This window comes from Macaca thibetana, chromosome 17 (assembly GCF_024542745.1).
Source record: "Macaca thibetana thibetana isolate TM-01 chromosome 17, ASM2454274v1, whole genome shotgun sequence".
NCBI classification, from domain to species: domain Eukaryota; kingdom Metazoa; phylum Chordata; class Mammalia; order Primates; family Cercopithecidae; genus Macaca; species Macaca thibetana.
In genome coordinates this window covers 3040602-3055237 of record NC_065594.1, presented here as the reverse complement: position 1 = coordinate 3055237, position 14636 = coordinate 3040602, and the positions used below count along the sequence as shown (strand labels likewise).

General features: G+C 36.6%; 1 protein-coding gene across 6 annotated transcripts in view; it reads left to right on the top strand.

The window, feature by feature from the left end:
- LOC126940869 (putative ankyrin repeat domain-containing protein 26-like protein) overlaps positions 1–14636 on the top strand; it is a 54415-nt gene that overhangs the window by 16969 nt on the left and 22810 nt on the right. For 3 of the 6 annotated variants that reach the window (XM_050767096.1, XM_050767094.1, XM_050767092.1), the window contains 5 exons: positions 1306–1378; positions 5307–5427; positions 5710–5771; positions 12277–12358; positions 12671–14278. In XM_050767096.1, the coding sequence (XP_050623053.1) occupies positions 1306–1378; positions 5307–5427; positions 5710–5771; positions 12277–12345 (325 nt within the window). In that variant the 3' untranslated portion in view covers positions 12346–12358; positions 12671–14278. Of the gene's footprint in view, positions 1–1305; positions 1379–5306; positions 5428–5709; positions 5772–12276; positions 12359–12670; positions 14279–14636 lie in introns of those variants that run through there. The other 3 variants (XR_007720947.1, XR_007720948.1, XM_050767093.1) reach the window with 1 other exon arrangement.

Genomic DNA, 14636 nt, shown 5'->3' with positions numbered 1-14636 from the left:
TATTTAAAGGTGGAGGTTGCCACAGAGCCTTGCAGAAGAGGAATCTACAGGTGGGAGCCCATAGGAAGGAAGATAGATAGTCCTTAGGGAAACAGAGGTACAACTACCAGGACTGTGTTTTTCCAGCAATCTCTCTCCTCGGTTATCTGAGAGCCTCTGAGTTTTTAAAGGGCTTGCTAGTTTATGTGAACCTGAATAGGGCAGGACTTACACAGGGAAAGTAATTGGATTTTATAATTTTTACTGTTTTAATCCTTCTGGGAATAGTATTTTTAATAACAACATACATTTGTCCTTTGACTTTTATATATTTAGCTTTTAGATTCCTTGTACTGTTTCAGGGTAAAGGGAAGCAATAAGGCCTTCTGAATTGATTTTCACACCGAAGAACCGAGACTGCCACTTTCAAGTGACACAGATTAATCTTTGAACCAGAGATAGATAATGGAGAAAAGACAGTTTTTTCTTTTTTCTTTCCTTCTTTTTTTTTCTTTCTTTGTTCCCTCCCTCCCTCCATTTTTCCTTCCTTCCTTCCTCCCTTCCCTTTCTTCCCCTCCCCTCCCTTTCTGTTCCTTTTTTTCCTTCTTTTCCCTCCCTTTCTTTTTTCTTTCTTTCTTCCTCAGAGTCTCACTCTGTTGCCCAGGCTGGAGTACAGTGGTGTGATCTTGGCTCACTGCGGCCTCCACCTCCTGGGTTCAAACTGTCCTCTCACAACAGCTTCCCAAGTAATTGTGACTACAGGTATGTGTGTCACCATGCCTGGCTATTTTTTTTCAGGGCTGGGTTCTCGTCATGTTGCCCAGGCTGGTCTCCAACTCCTGGTCTCAAGCAATCCACCCACCTCAGCCTCTCAAATTGCTGGGATTACAGGCATGAACTACTGTGCCTGGCTGAGACACTGTATCTTTCTACCTTTTTTAAGGTTATCAGATTTGTTACAGTTCAGGTAACAAAAATTATGTAAGCTGTTAATTGGATTTTCAGTTCAGCCTCCAGGACATACAGTTTGTGAAGACCTATTATTCTCAGGCTCTGCCAATAGCTCTGGCTGTCATGATTTGTTCTGGAACTGAAGGTGTCTTCATTGACTATATTTGATATGTTGGGAGAGGTGGAAGGAGGTAACTAAAATCTCTTGTAACAGGTTAAATTTTAATTGTATTAAGAAATATTATTTAATACACAGATAGCTGACCTCTCACCTGTTTGTTTTTTTTTTTTTTGAGGAGACATCCAGATATGATCTTGGAAATTATTTTTAAAGAAATGAATGCACTAATTTTTATGTATATTTTTGCTCCAAAGGTTTTCTGGCAAACAAACTATTGATTATTTATTGCCTACATCAAATTATGAAGACATTGATTCTGATATCAAGGTAAAAATGCTCTAATGAAATTAATTTTCTCATTCTGAATCTAGGTTTCTATATTTACTTTAAAAATTTAGCAGTGGTCTACTTATTGTTTTATGTTTGTAATGAATAGTTGGTTAGAGAAAGCCTTTTTTAGAAATACAACTAGTTGAGTTAATTTTTTTTTTTTTTTTACTTTGGTAAATAACAAATGATCGTTAAATACTAACAGGGTGAGGGTAAAACAAGAATGGCCTGGAAAATACAATGTAGCAGGGAAATTAGGTTAAGCTTTCTTACCATAGAGGAAATTTGACACATGATCAAGGTTTATTTTGATAAGTATTCTTACTGTGGCTTTTAAATCATACACACCTTTATGATACTTATGGCTAATGAAATCTTTAATGGATCCAATTACTTATTATAGTAATCGTGGAATCTCCCGGATGCCTTTCATTGTCAAACCTATACAGAAGAGAGCATATCATTTCTTTTTTTCCTTGGACACTTACTATTTTGGTATCATGTACTTGTTAAGAGAAAGCTTTTTCTCTGTTTCTATCCTTGATTGAGTAGTTAGACTAAAATAATATTAGAAATTACAGAAATTTGGCCAGGCGCAGTGGCTCACGCCTGTGATCCCAGCACTTTGGGAGGCTGAGGCAGGCGGATCACTTGAGACCAGGAGTTTGAGACCTGCAAAATATAGCCACACTTGGTGACATACACACCTGTAGTCCCATCTACTTGGAAGACTGAGGTGGGAGGATAGCTTGAGCCCAGGAGGTGAGCCAAGATCACACCAGCCTGGCCTACATGTTGAAACCCTGTGTCTACAAAAAATACACAAACTAGCCAGGTATGGTGGTACACGTCTGTAATCCCAGCTACTCGAGAAGCTGAGGCAGGAGAATCACTTGAACCCAGGAGGCGAAGGTTGCAGTGAGCTGAGATCATAGCCCTGCACCCCAGACTGGTGACAGAGTGAGACTCTGTCTCAAAAAAAAAAAAAAAAAAAATGTGGAAATTTAGTTGAGTATTGTGGCACATGCCTACAGTCCCAGCTATTAGAGAGGTTGAGGTTGAGGTGGGAGAATTTATTGAGCCCAGGAGTTAAAGACCAGGCTGGCCAACATAGCAAGACCTTTTCTCTAATTAAAAACAATTGTGGAAAATTAGAAATGTACATTTTCTTCTCAAAATCTGTATTACAAAGAGATTCCACTGCGTTTTCCAAGTCATTTCATTAAGAATACACTTTTAAAACTCTTCATCTAAATGAAGAATACATATTTTGCCCAATATAACAGCCAGTTCTAGAAGCAGAGACTCTTAATAACCATAGAAGACTTTAATTTCATTTTTTTTGCATTGTAGTTTGTGAAAATATCAACTCAAAATCCTTGTATTATGTACTTAAATTTTAAATTTCAGAAGTTTTTGTATTTAGCTACTTAAGTAATCATTTAAAAACTCCTGCATTAGTATGAGCTACTGGAGGTTAGGAAAAATATTTGTTTGTATCCCGGAGTACCTAGAATAACATCTTGCATGTAACAAGCTTCTAATATTTTGGAATGTAAATAAATTCATGGACAAATGGATTTCTATACAATGAAGGGTTACAAGTAACATAATATACATAACTAATAAATCTATTACATTTCTAAAATATAGCTTATATTTGTATTTCCCTTTTTTGTGTGTGAGACAGAGTCTCACTGCGTCAATCAGGCTGGAGTGCGGAGTGGTACAATCTTGGCTCACTGCACCTCCACCTCCTTAGTTTAAGTGATTTTCCTGCTTCCACCTCCTGAGTATCTGGGATTACAGGCATGCACCCGCCATGCTGTCCAGGCTGGTTTCAAATTCCTGACTTCAAGTGATCTACCCGCCTTCGACTCCCAATGTGCTGTGATTACAGGCATGAGCCACCATGCCCGGCCTGTATTTCCTTTTAATGTATACGATGCATAAATTCAGATGTGTTATATTGTAAACATATGCCATAAATAAGAAGGAAATGAATTAGAAATATGCTATCACTAGAAAAGATGATCACAGTATATTTTCTAGTATCTTTCAACTCTAAGCTTAGATTAGAATTTTAGATTAAAAAATTTAAACTTTCTTGAGCCCCAACTCATGTTCTAGCAAATCTGTCTTTTCAAGCCATACGTTACTCTGTAGAATTCCAATTACTAATTCTTTGTCCAAGTGGAGCGTTTCTTTTTCCATTTTTCTCTCTCTATAGTAATACTGTTCCAGCTTTCAGGTAGTGGTAGCTGATCATGTTTAACTAATTTAATATATCGTTTTATAGTATAAAATTAAACTCTTTATTACAGCAATATTTACGAAACACTAATTTTGGAGTAAATACTGATCAGTATTGTTAGGGATATACTATGAACAGAGGTCTCTATGATATATCTGTATTTTTCCATGAACCTTCCTGTACTTGATGATATTTCCTTGGTTCCTGCTTGAAAATTATAGATGTATTTGAAAACTTAAATCATCAGCTTGGGTAATCTTAGCCTAATTTTTTATGCTAGATCCTTTCTCCAATTTTTAGGTACCATTCTATATGGTGTAAATAGGAGATTAGAATTATTAGTATGTTGTTTACAGGGGAATAAGAAAGCTATGCAATTTTAAAAACAGGGCTTTACATTTCTCTCTTATGTTATACTAGTGCTGAAAAATGCCTCATCATTCTGTAATCACAGAAGCATTTCTCTTCTACAGTTTCAAACTTCAGAATTTTTAAAAAGGAATGTTCTGGCAGCATTTTGAATTGATGTTTTAAAATTAAAATTTTTGACTCAATTTGAAGTGCATGTTACCACAATATTCCAGAAATAAATGTTTGCATGTATTAATAAAAGTGTATCTTATATTTTTGAAAAAAATGTTGAAATATGTAATTGCAAAATTGAATCTCATAATTTATTTTTTGTACTTATTTTCATTTTCAAAATTTCAGAGTTCTCTATAGGCTTGCATGATGTAATTCTACTGATTTTGACCCTTTTGACTTTTTGGGACCTGCTATCATCTGGTTTTTCTATCCTAGTAAATAATACCTAGTAAGTAGCACTGAAATGTCGAAGTGGAAGAAGTTTTGGGTTTCAGCCCTCCCTCAAATCACCAGTCCAGTCACTCACCAAGCTCCATATTTTCCACGAGCTTACTATTTTTATATCTTACTACTGTAATTCACTCTCTGACCCATAATTTTGAAATACTCTTGTCTAGTTTTGTCCCCCTCACCATGTTCTGTTCGTGTAACTGTACATTGCTGCCAAGGTGACCTTTCTAACATATTTTTATTATGATCTAACTCATCTGCTTTTGCGTGGATCCTTATTACATCCTGGGGAAAGCTCACAGTGTAGCAGGATACACAGGATACATATTTTTGTGTTTTGGCCTGATTCTCCCATTTTATCTCTTTATCTCATTCACTCTGTGTTCCAGTTTTATCATTACTTTGGTAGCCCTCATTCGCCATGCCTCTTTTTTTTTTTTTTTTTTTTTTTTTTTTTACTTTTTTTTCTCATGCTGTCCTGTATAGGAACCCTAATGTCCTCACTCTACACTTTGTCTCTCTTTCAAAATAGTCCCTATCTTTGCAGCATTTCCTGAACTTCTCAGGTAGAGCTGACTGTTAGCCCTTTTGTGCCCTTACTGTACTTGGTTCACTTCAGTTGTAGAACTAGTGAATTATGCTTTTCTGTTTTTATTTGTTTTCATATATTTCTACCCTCAATCAACTATAAGGCAGAATCTATCTTGTATATACATATTCAACTTCTCGCAGGATATTGCCTATGATTTGATAGACACAGTGAATGTTTGAGGTCTTACTGGTTGAATGATTGAGTGGTAGAGTGAATAAACACAATGTTTCCTGAAGTTTGTTGTTGTTGTTGTTTTTTAATAGGATGGACCAATTAAGCCAGCAAATGGACAAAGACAAAATGATACTGGTGTTATTGCAAGTGCCCCACAAGAATACACAAATAATGACAGTTTAATTTTTGTTGACAAAAACAACAGAAGTGGTAAGTTAGTGAATATCTGTAAGAATTTTTTAATGCTTACATGCTATTATTAAAACACATTAAAGTATGTGAGACTCAAATACAATATTCAGCTCTTTGAAATATTTTTACGGTCTTTCTTCATATTCCAATTTCTTCCTAAATCTACTTTAATCCTCTGAATTTCTATTTTGCTGTTCTACTTTATTGAGATATTTGTGAATGCGTGCAGCCTTGTTTATGTATTTAAAATTCAGGGTGGTAAGTATTCTCATAACTCTCTTTGTTCATAATGTTTTACAGATACAACAGCCACATCAGGATCCGGACAAGACAGAAATATGGAATCACTTTTGGATTCTGAGGTATTGTCTATTGTTTTTGTTGTTACCATTTTAAAATATAAGCATTAGTGATGTTAAAACGTTAAAGAAGATACTTTCACTTTGCTTTCTCACCGCTGTTTGTGCTTATAAGGAATTATTTTCTTACGTTTTCAGCCCCTAACTAATAAAGCAGTTATGGACTGAGTATATTGCTACTGCATAGTACAATTTGGCTAATTTGCAGAATTCATTTAAGAAGCCAGTGTAGTACAGTTCAAAAACAAAGCTCAGAAGTCACAAGGAATGAGTTTGGATTCTTAAGTAAAAGGATTGGTAAATACTAAGAGGGGGTAGAGATGAAAATAATGGGCTTTTAAATACATTGTGATACAACAGTTATAGTAGGCTAAGCTTTCTTACCATAGAAGAAATATGAAATGTGGCCAAGGTTTATTTGGATAAGTATTTTTACTGTGACTTTTAATTCATGCAAACAGGCCCAGTGTGGTGGCTCACACCTGTAATCCTTGCACTTAAGAGAGGCCGAGGTAGGCAGATCACCTGAGGTCAGGAGTTCGAGACCAGCCTGACCAACATGGTGAAACCCTGTCTCTACTAAAAGTACAAAAATTAACCAGGTGTGGTGGCGGATAACTGTAATCCCAGCTACTCGGGAGGCTGAGGCAGGAGAATCACTTGAATCCAGGAAGCAGAGGTTGCAGTGAGCCAAGATGGCGCCACTGCACTCCAGCCTGGGCATCAGAATGAGACTCTATCTCAAAATCAATCAATCAATCATGCTAACATGACTTATAAAACTTACCATTAACTAAATCTTTAATGGACACAGTTACTTACAGTAATCATGGAATCTCTCTGGTGCTTTTCATTTCTAAAACTGAACAGTAGATAGCATATTCTTTTTTTCTTGAACACTTATTATTTTGGTATCATACATTTTCAAAATGTTTTTATTTTAATTTTTGTTGAGTACATAGTAAGTGTATATATTTATGAGTTACTTGAGCTATTTTAATACAGACATGCAATATGTAATAATCACATCAGGATAAACTGTATTGATCACCTTGAGCATTCATCCTTTGTGCTTCACATAATCCAATTATATTCTTTTAGCTATTTTAAAATGTACAATTAAGTTGTCTTTTACTGTAGTCGTCCTGTTGTGCTAGCAAATCCCAGGCCTTATACCTTCTGGTTTTTTGGTACACTTCAATCGTCCGCCAACCCCACACTCTACAACTATACTTCCCATCCTCTGGTAATGATCCTTATTCTCCCTATCTCAATATATTGAATTGTTTTGATTTTTTGAACCCATAGATAAGTGGGCAATATTTTTCTTTCTGTGTCTGATTTATTTGACTTAACATAATGATCTCTAGTTTAATCCTGTTATTGCAAATGACATTTTCCTTACATTTGAAAAAAAAATTTCAATAGTTTTTGGAGTACAGGTTGGTTTTGGTTACATGGATAAGTTCTTACATGGTGATTTCGCAATTAGTGCATCCGTCACCTGAGCAGTGTACACTGTACCCAACGTGCAGTCTTTTATCTTCCAACACCTTCCCACCCTTCCTCCCCACCTCCCCAGAGGCCATTATATTATTCTTATGCCTTTGTGTCCTCCTAGCTTAGCTCCCACAGAACATACAGTATTTAGTTTTCCTGAGTTAACTTTACTTAGAATAATGGCCTCCGGCTCCATTCAAGTTGCTGCAAAAGACATTATTTCCTTCATTTTTATGTATGAGTGTATTCCATGGTGTCTATATACCAGATTTTCTTTATCCACTCATTGGTTAGTGGGCACTTAGGTTGGTTCCGTATCTTTGCAGAAGTGCTATCTGGGAGTCAGGGACTAGAGTGAAAAACCTCAGAATTTTACTTGGTGTTCTGTTGTACTGTGGCTGAGCTGGGCCTCACACCGCAAGGTGCAGTGCTTCCCACTCTTACCTCTCCTGTCGGATGGCCGAGGAGACTCGCCCTGTGGCCAGTGCTACCACAGGTTCTTAGGGAGCACTGCCAGGCTACCGCTGATGTCCACAGGTTCTTAGGGAGCACTGCCAGGCTACCGCTGATGTCCACAGGTTCTTAGGGAGCACTGCCAGGCTACTGCTGATGTTCTGGTAAGGCCTGAGGGCTCTTCAGTTAGCTCGTGGTGAATGTTGCCTGGCCTGGCACCCTTCAGGGGAGTGGGCTCCCATTTGGCCCAGGGATGGTCCAGAAATGCTGTCCAAGAGCCAAGGACTGGAATTGGGGACCCCAGGGGCCTGCTTGGTGCTCTAGCCTTCGTGGTCCAGCTGGTACCTAAGATGCAAGTCAAAGGCCCCTTTACTTTTCCCTCTGCCTTTCTCAAGCAGAAGGAGTCTTTCCTTCTAGCCATTACAGCTGGAAATATCCTGTCTCACCTGAGGCTAGTGTCAGTGTTTCACCCAGGACCTCAACGTAATACCTGTGTGTCACTGCTGGTTATTCAGGGTCCATGGGCTCTTCAGTTAGTAGGCGATGAATATTGCCACGAAATGAGTTCTTCCCCTCTCCAGGGAGTTCCCTGTGGCCCAGGGAGTATCTAGAAACACCATATCAGAACTAAGGCCTGTAAGGGGGGACTCATGACTCTGACCAGTATCCTACTCTGTTGTAGCTGAGCTGGTATTTAAGATACAAGACAAAGTCTACTCACTGTTTCCTTTCCACTCCTCAAGCGGAAGGAAGGTGTCTCTTTTGGTGCCCCAAGCTGTTCAGCCTGGGATTGGAGGAGGAGTAGCACCAGCACTTTTGTACATGCCCCGCCCCATCGTCCTCTGGCTTATAGCACAGTTCAGCACTTGGACCCACCTGGGAATTGGAGTCCTTGTGGCTTAGACTGCCTTTCAAGTTTTAAGTAGGGCCCTGGGACAATTTAGCATGCTGGTGACAAGGCTTGTGGGAACTCAAGTTGTGGTTACTGGGATGGGTGATTCCCCTTTGGCCAGGGCTGGTTTAAATGCTCTCCCTGTGGGTGAGCATCAGCTAAGTTTATTCCAGTTTTGCTTTTTGCTGTAATAGGGCAACACTGAGTTTAATGCAACATCTCACAATTGCTTTACCCTCTCCCAAGTGCTCAGATTCTCTCTGTACCATGCTACCACTGCTGGGGGATGTGGGAGTGTTAACATCGATGATTCAAGACTGTTTTTCCTACCTCTTCAGTGCCTCTTGTAGTCGTCAGAAGTTAAAACCAGGCGCTTTCAGTGTTCACCTGATTTTTGGTTCTTACAAAGGTGTTTTATTTCTGTAGGTAGTTGTTAGATTGGTGTCCTTGTTGGGAAATAATTGATGGAGCCTTTTATTCTGCCATTTTGCTTGCCTCCTTTTTTTGGTATCATACACTTCTTAGAAGAGAAGTTTATTTTCTGTTTCTATCCTTGGTTCTGTAATTAGAATAAAATCATATTAGAAATTATGGAAATTTAGTTGGGAATTGTGGCACACGCCTGCAGCTGCAACTATTGAGGAGGCTGACGTGGGAGAATTTCTTGAACCCAGGAGTTAAAGACCAGGCTGATTAACAGAGTGAGACCTTTTTACTAATTAAAAAAAATGTGGAATTTTAGAAATGTAAACTTCCTCTCTCAAAATCTGTATTACAAAGGTATTCCACTGTGTTTTCTAAGTCATTTCATTAAGAATATACTCAAAATTCTTCATCTAATTGAATAATACATATTTTGCCCAAAATAACAATTCTAGAAGCAGACTCTTTGATAATCATATATAAGACTTTAACTTCAGTTTTTTTGTATTGTAGTTTGTGAAAATATCAACTCAAAATTCTTGTATTCTTAAATTTTAAATTTCAGAAGTTTTTGTATTTCACTATTTAAATAATCATTTAAACACTCTTGCATTAGTATGAACTACTGGAGGTTAGGAAACATATTTGTTTGTATCCTGGAGTACGTAGAATACATCTTGCATGTAACAAGCATTATAATATTTTGAATGTAAATACATAAATGGACAAATGGATTTTTATGTAGTGGAGTATTAGAGGTAACATAATATGCATAACTTACTCAATAATTAAATCTCTTGCATTTCTAAAATATGGCTTAATCTGATATAGCCTTTTAATGTTTAGGATGTATAAATTCAGATGTGTTATGCTGTAAAAATATGTCATAAATAAGAAGGACGTGAATTAGAAATATACTATCAATAGAAAAGATGGTTACAGTGTATTTCCTAGTATCTTTCAACTCTTAAGCTTAGAATTTTAGATTAAAAAATTTAAACTTTCTTGAGCCCCAACTCATGTTCTAGCAAATCGATCTTTTCAAGCCATACATTACTCTGTAGAATTCCAATTACTAATTCTTTGTCCAAGTGGAGAGTCGATGGAACATTTCTTTTTCCATTTTTCTCTCTCTGTAGTAATAATGTTCCAGCTTTCAGGTAGTGGTAGCTGATCATGTTTAACTAATGTATCATTTTAGAGTGTAAAATTAAACTCTTTATTACAGCAATATTTACAAAACACTGATTGTAAATACTGAACAGTGTTATCTAGGTGACACTATAGACAGAAGTCTCTTTTGTGTATCTGTTTCTCCATTAACCATACTGTACTTGATTATTTTGTCTTAGGGCTTGCTTGATAATTATAGATGTATTTGAAAACTGTTCTGTTTTAGAAACTTTTATTTTAAGTTTAGGGGGTACATGTGCAGGTTAGATAGAGAGGAAAACTAGTGTCACGAGGGCTTGTTTTACATATTATCACCCAGGTATTAAACCTAATAATCATTAGTATTTTTCGTGATCCTTTCCTTCCTCCTACCCACAGTACATTCCAGTGTCGGCTGTTCCCCTCTCTGTGTCCATTTACTCTCATCATTTAGCTCTGACTTATAAGTAAGAACATGCGGTATTTGGCTTTCTGCTCCTGTGTTAGTTTGCTAAAGATGATGTCCTCTAACTCCATTCACGTTCCTGCAAAGAACATACATAATCTCACAATTTTGTATGGCTGCATAGTATTTCATGGTGTGTATATGTACCACATTTTCTTAAATCATCAACTTGGATAATCACAGCTTTATTTTTATGCTAGATTCCTTCAGTTTTTATTTTGATTATTTTGGGGGGAACAGGTATTGTTTGGTTACATGAATTAATTATTTAGTGGTGATTTCTGAGATTTTGGGGTACCCATCACCCAAGCAGTGTACATTGTACCAAGAATGTAGTCTTCTATCTGTCACCCTCTGGTTTCTCCTGAGTTTCAAAGTCCATTGTATTATTCTTGTGCTTTTGAGTCCTCATAGCTTAGCTCCCACTTCTGAGTGAGAACATACAATGTTTGGTTTTCCATTTCTGGGTTACTTCACTTAAAATAATGGTCTCCAACTCCATCCAGGTTGCTGGGAATACCATTATTTCATTCCTTTTTATGGATGAGTATTATTCCATGGTATATATGTGCCACATTTTCTTTGTCTACTCATTGATTGATGGGCATTTGGGTTGGTTCTGTATTTTTGCAGCTGTGAGTTGTGCTGCTATAAACGTGTGTGCAAGTGTCTTTTTAACATAATGAGTTCTTTTTCTCTGGGTAGACACCTAGTAGTGGGATTGCTGGATAAAATGGTAGATCTACTTTTAGTACTTTAAGGAATCTCCATGCTATTTTCCATGGCGATTGTATTAGTTTACATTCCCAGCAGAAGTGTAAAGATGTTCCCCTTTCACCACATTCACTTCAACATCTTTTTTTTTTTTTTTTTTTTAATTTTTAGATTATGGCCACTCTTGCAGGAGTAAGGTAGCATCGCATTGTGGTTTTGATTTGCATTTTCCTGATAATTAGTGATGTTGAGCATTGTTTCATTTGTTTGTCAGCCGTTTGTGTATCTTCTTTGGAGAAATGTGTATTCCTGTCCTTTGCCCACTTTTTGGTGGGATTATTTGATTTTTTTTCTTGCTGCTTTGAGTTCCTTGTAGATGCTGGATATTAGTCCTTCATTGGGTTCGTAGTTTGTGAAGATTTTCTCCCACTCTGTAGGTTGTCTGTTTACTCCGCTGATTATTATTATTATTGGTTTTTTTTGCTGTGCAGAAGCTTTTTATTTTTGCTCATGCTGCCCTGTCTAGGAACCTTCCTACCCTCACTCTGCACTTTGTCTCCCTTTCAAAATAGGGCCTATATTCGCAGCAGTTTTTCAGCTTCTCGGGCAGAACCGACTGTTGTCCCTTTTGTGCCCTTACTGTACTTTATTCACTTCTCTTTTATTACTAGTGAATTAGACTTTTGTTTCTGTTTTTTATATATTTTTATTCTCACTCAAATATAAGGCAGAATCTGTCTTTTATATGTATTTTCAGCTTTTCCCAGGATATTGCCTATGATTTGATAGACACAGTGAATGTTTATTGTCTTAACTGGTTGACTGAGTGGGGGAGTGAGTGAATACATCCCTGAAGTTCTTTTTTTTCTTTTCTTTTTTTTTTTTTTTTTTTGCTTTGTTTTTAACAGGATGGAGCAGCTAAGCCAGCAAATGGAAAAAGACAAAATGGTACTGATATTATTGAACGCACCCCATGAGAGCACACAAATAGTAAGAATTTAAATTTAATTTACTGAATATCTCTGATAATTTTTTAATGCTTAAATGCTATTTTAAAAAACTTACTTAAATATGTAGACTCAAATATAAAATCCATTTCTTCTAGATTTTTTTCATGCCTTTCTTCATAGTGCCAACTTCTTTTTCATAAATCTACTTCAACCCTCTGAATTTCTTTGTTGCTCTTTCATTTTATTGAAATATTTATGAATGGATATAGCATTGCATATGTATTTAAAATTCAGAGTGATAAATGTTCTCTCATGAATGTATCTGTGAATAACATCTTATAACATTTTACAGCTGCAGTGTCCTCATCAGGATCAGGACAAGAGGGCAATATAGAATCACTTTTGGGTTATGAAGTATTAGCTGTTGTTTTTTTGTTGTTATATAAAAAAATAAAACCATTCTGTGATGTTAAATCATAAAAGAGGATGCTTTGACTTTACTTTCTCGCCTCATAGTAGAATTCTTCTAATTTGCGGGGTTCATTTAAAAAGCCAGGGTAATACAGTGAAAAAATAAAGGCTTAAAAGTCAGAAGGAATCAATTTGGGTTATGAAGTTAAGTTTGTGTAAAAGCTAAAGAATTATTCCAGGTCAATGCAGGGCCACATGTATGACTGTATGGTATATCTGGATGTGTGTGGTATATCTCATCTCTAATGAGATTCAGAGAAAAACCGTTTGGACTGTAGTTTTTCACAACTTCGAACTTGAAGAGGTAATTCCTGGGACTTGAAAGCATTAGTGAATTTGGATTATCCAGTATAGATCTGCAAGGAATATTTCAGGAGAAAGAAAAGCATGGAGAATAGTAAATACTTCGTGCTATAATAATAACAATTTGGTTTAATGTTGTTTTAATAAGTAGAAATCTTTTTAAAAAATAGAACGCATTGGGTATCTTTGTGGCAAATGATGACGTTCTAAGGTGACACCCATGGAAAGACATGGGAAAGGCTCGACCTCTTAGACAGAAGCAGCTGCTACCCAGCACCAAGCTGAAGTCAAAACATGTTACTGTCTTTGTTCTTTTTCTTAGTATCAGTGGATTCTTGTAAAAAAATTATTTAACCTATTTGAACATCAGTTACTGCCTTTATAAAAACAATACTGGAATGTACCCTTTAGGTATGTGTAATGAGCAAATATGGTAAGAAATAGAAAAACATTTTGTTAACTGGTAAGTATGTATACAAATGTAAGATAAAATGGTCCCAGTGGCATTCAGTGACTTGATAAATATTGGAGATGTTTTGTGTAAACCTGAAGGACAGTAAATTGGCAGCAGTGTCAAGAAAGAATGGAAAGTTAGAAGGCGCAAGTGGATTTCTAATTCGGGGTATTATAAGTTTCAGCAGACTATGGCTAGAGATATTATATAGCAATATAGTGATTTAGCACTTAAGATCTTCCCAAGAGATTTTAAAATCTTTTGAGATTGAATACCTTTCTGTTTCTGAGTACCAACTATGTGCTAGGCAGTTAGACACAGAATATACAGGGTGAGGGCTCATGCTATAGTACTAAGAGAAAAACAAGCAAACAGCTAACAATTGTAAGTTACTGTACATGCTTTCTATAAGGAAAACAGAATTTTAGGTTAGATGTTATTGAAGCAGTTTATAGTTAGGATGGGAGTGGGAGTGAAATTCTGTAGTCAGAGAAGATCTTTATGCATGTGAAATGTAATCTATCAATTAAAAATTGAGAAAGAGCCAGCTATGTGAAAGCCTAGGAAAAGGAAATCTGGACAGAGAGAAAAATGGATCATATCTGTTCATTATTTTATTCTTACATCATTGAATGACCAGGAAGTGGGGTAACCATCATTATAATCATTTTTATTATAATGTTTAGGAAAGAAAATATGCAAATAAGTGCCTAGTGGATTTTTGATGATTCATAAATAAATGTTCTTACTCTTCCTTTCTTAAAATTAAGGCTTACTCAGGAGATCGAGACCATCCTGGCTAACACGGTGAAACTCCGTCTCTACTAAAAATACAAAAAATTAGCCGGCGCGGTGGCGGGCGCCTGTAGTCCCAGCTACTCAGGAGTCTGAGGCAGGAGAATGGCGTGAACCTGGGAGGTGGAGCTTGCTGTGAGCCTAGATTGCACCACTGCAGTCCAGCACTGGGCAACAGAGCGAGACTCCGTCTCAAAAAAAAAAAAAAAATTAAGGCTTACTATATTTTTGAGGTGATTTCTTATTTTGGAAAGTGTTGCTTAGTATTGCTAATATTTGCTTCCTTTTATTTAAA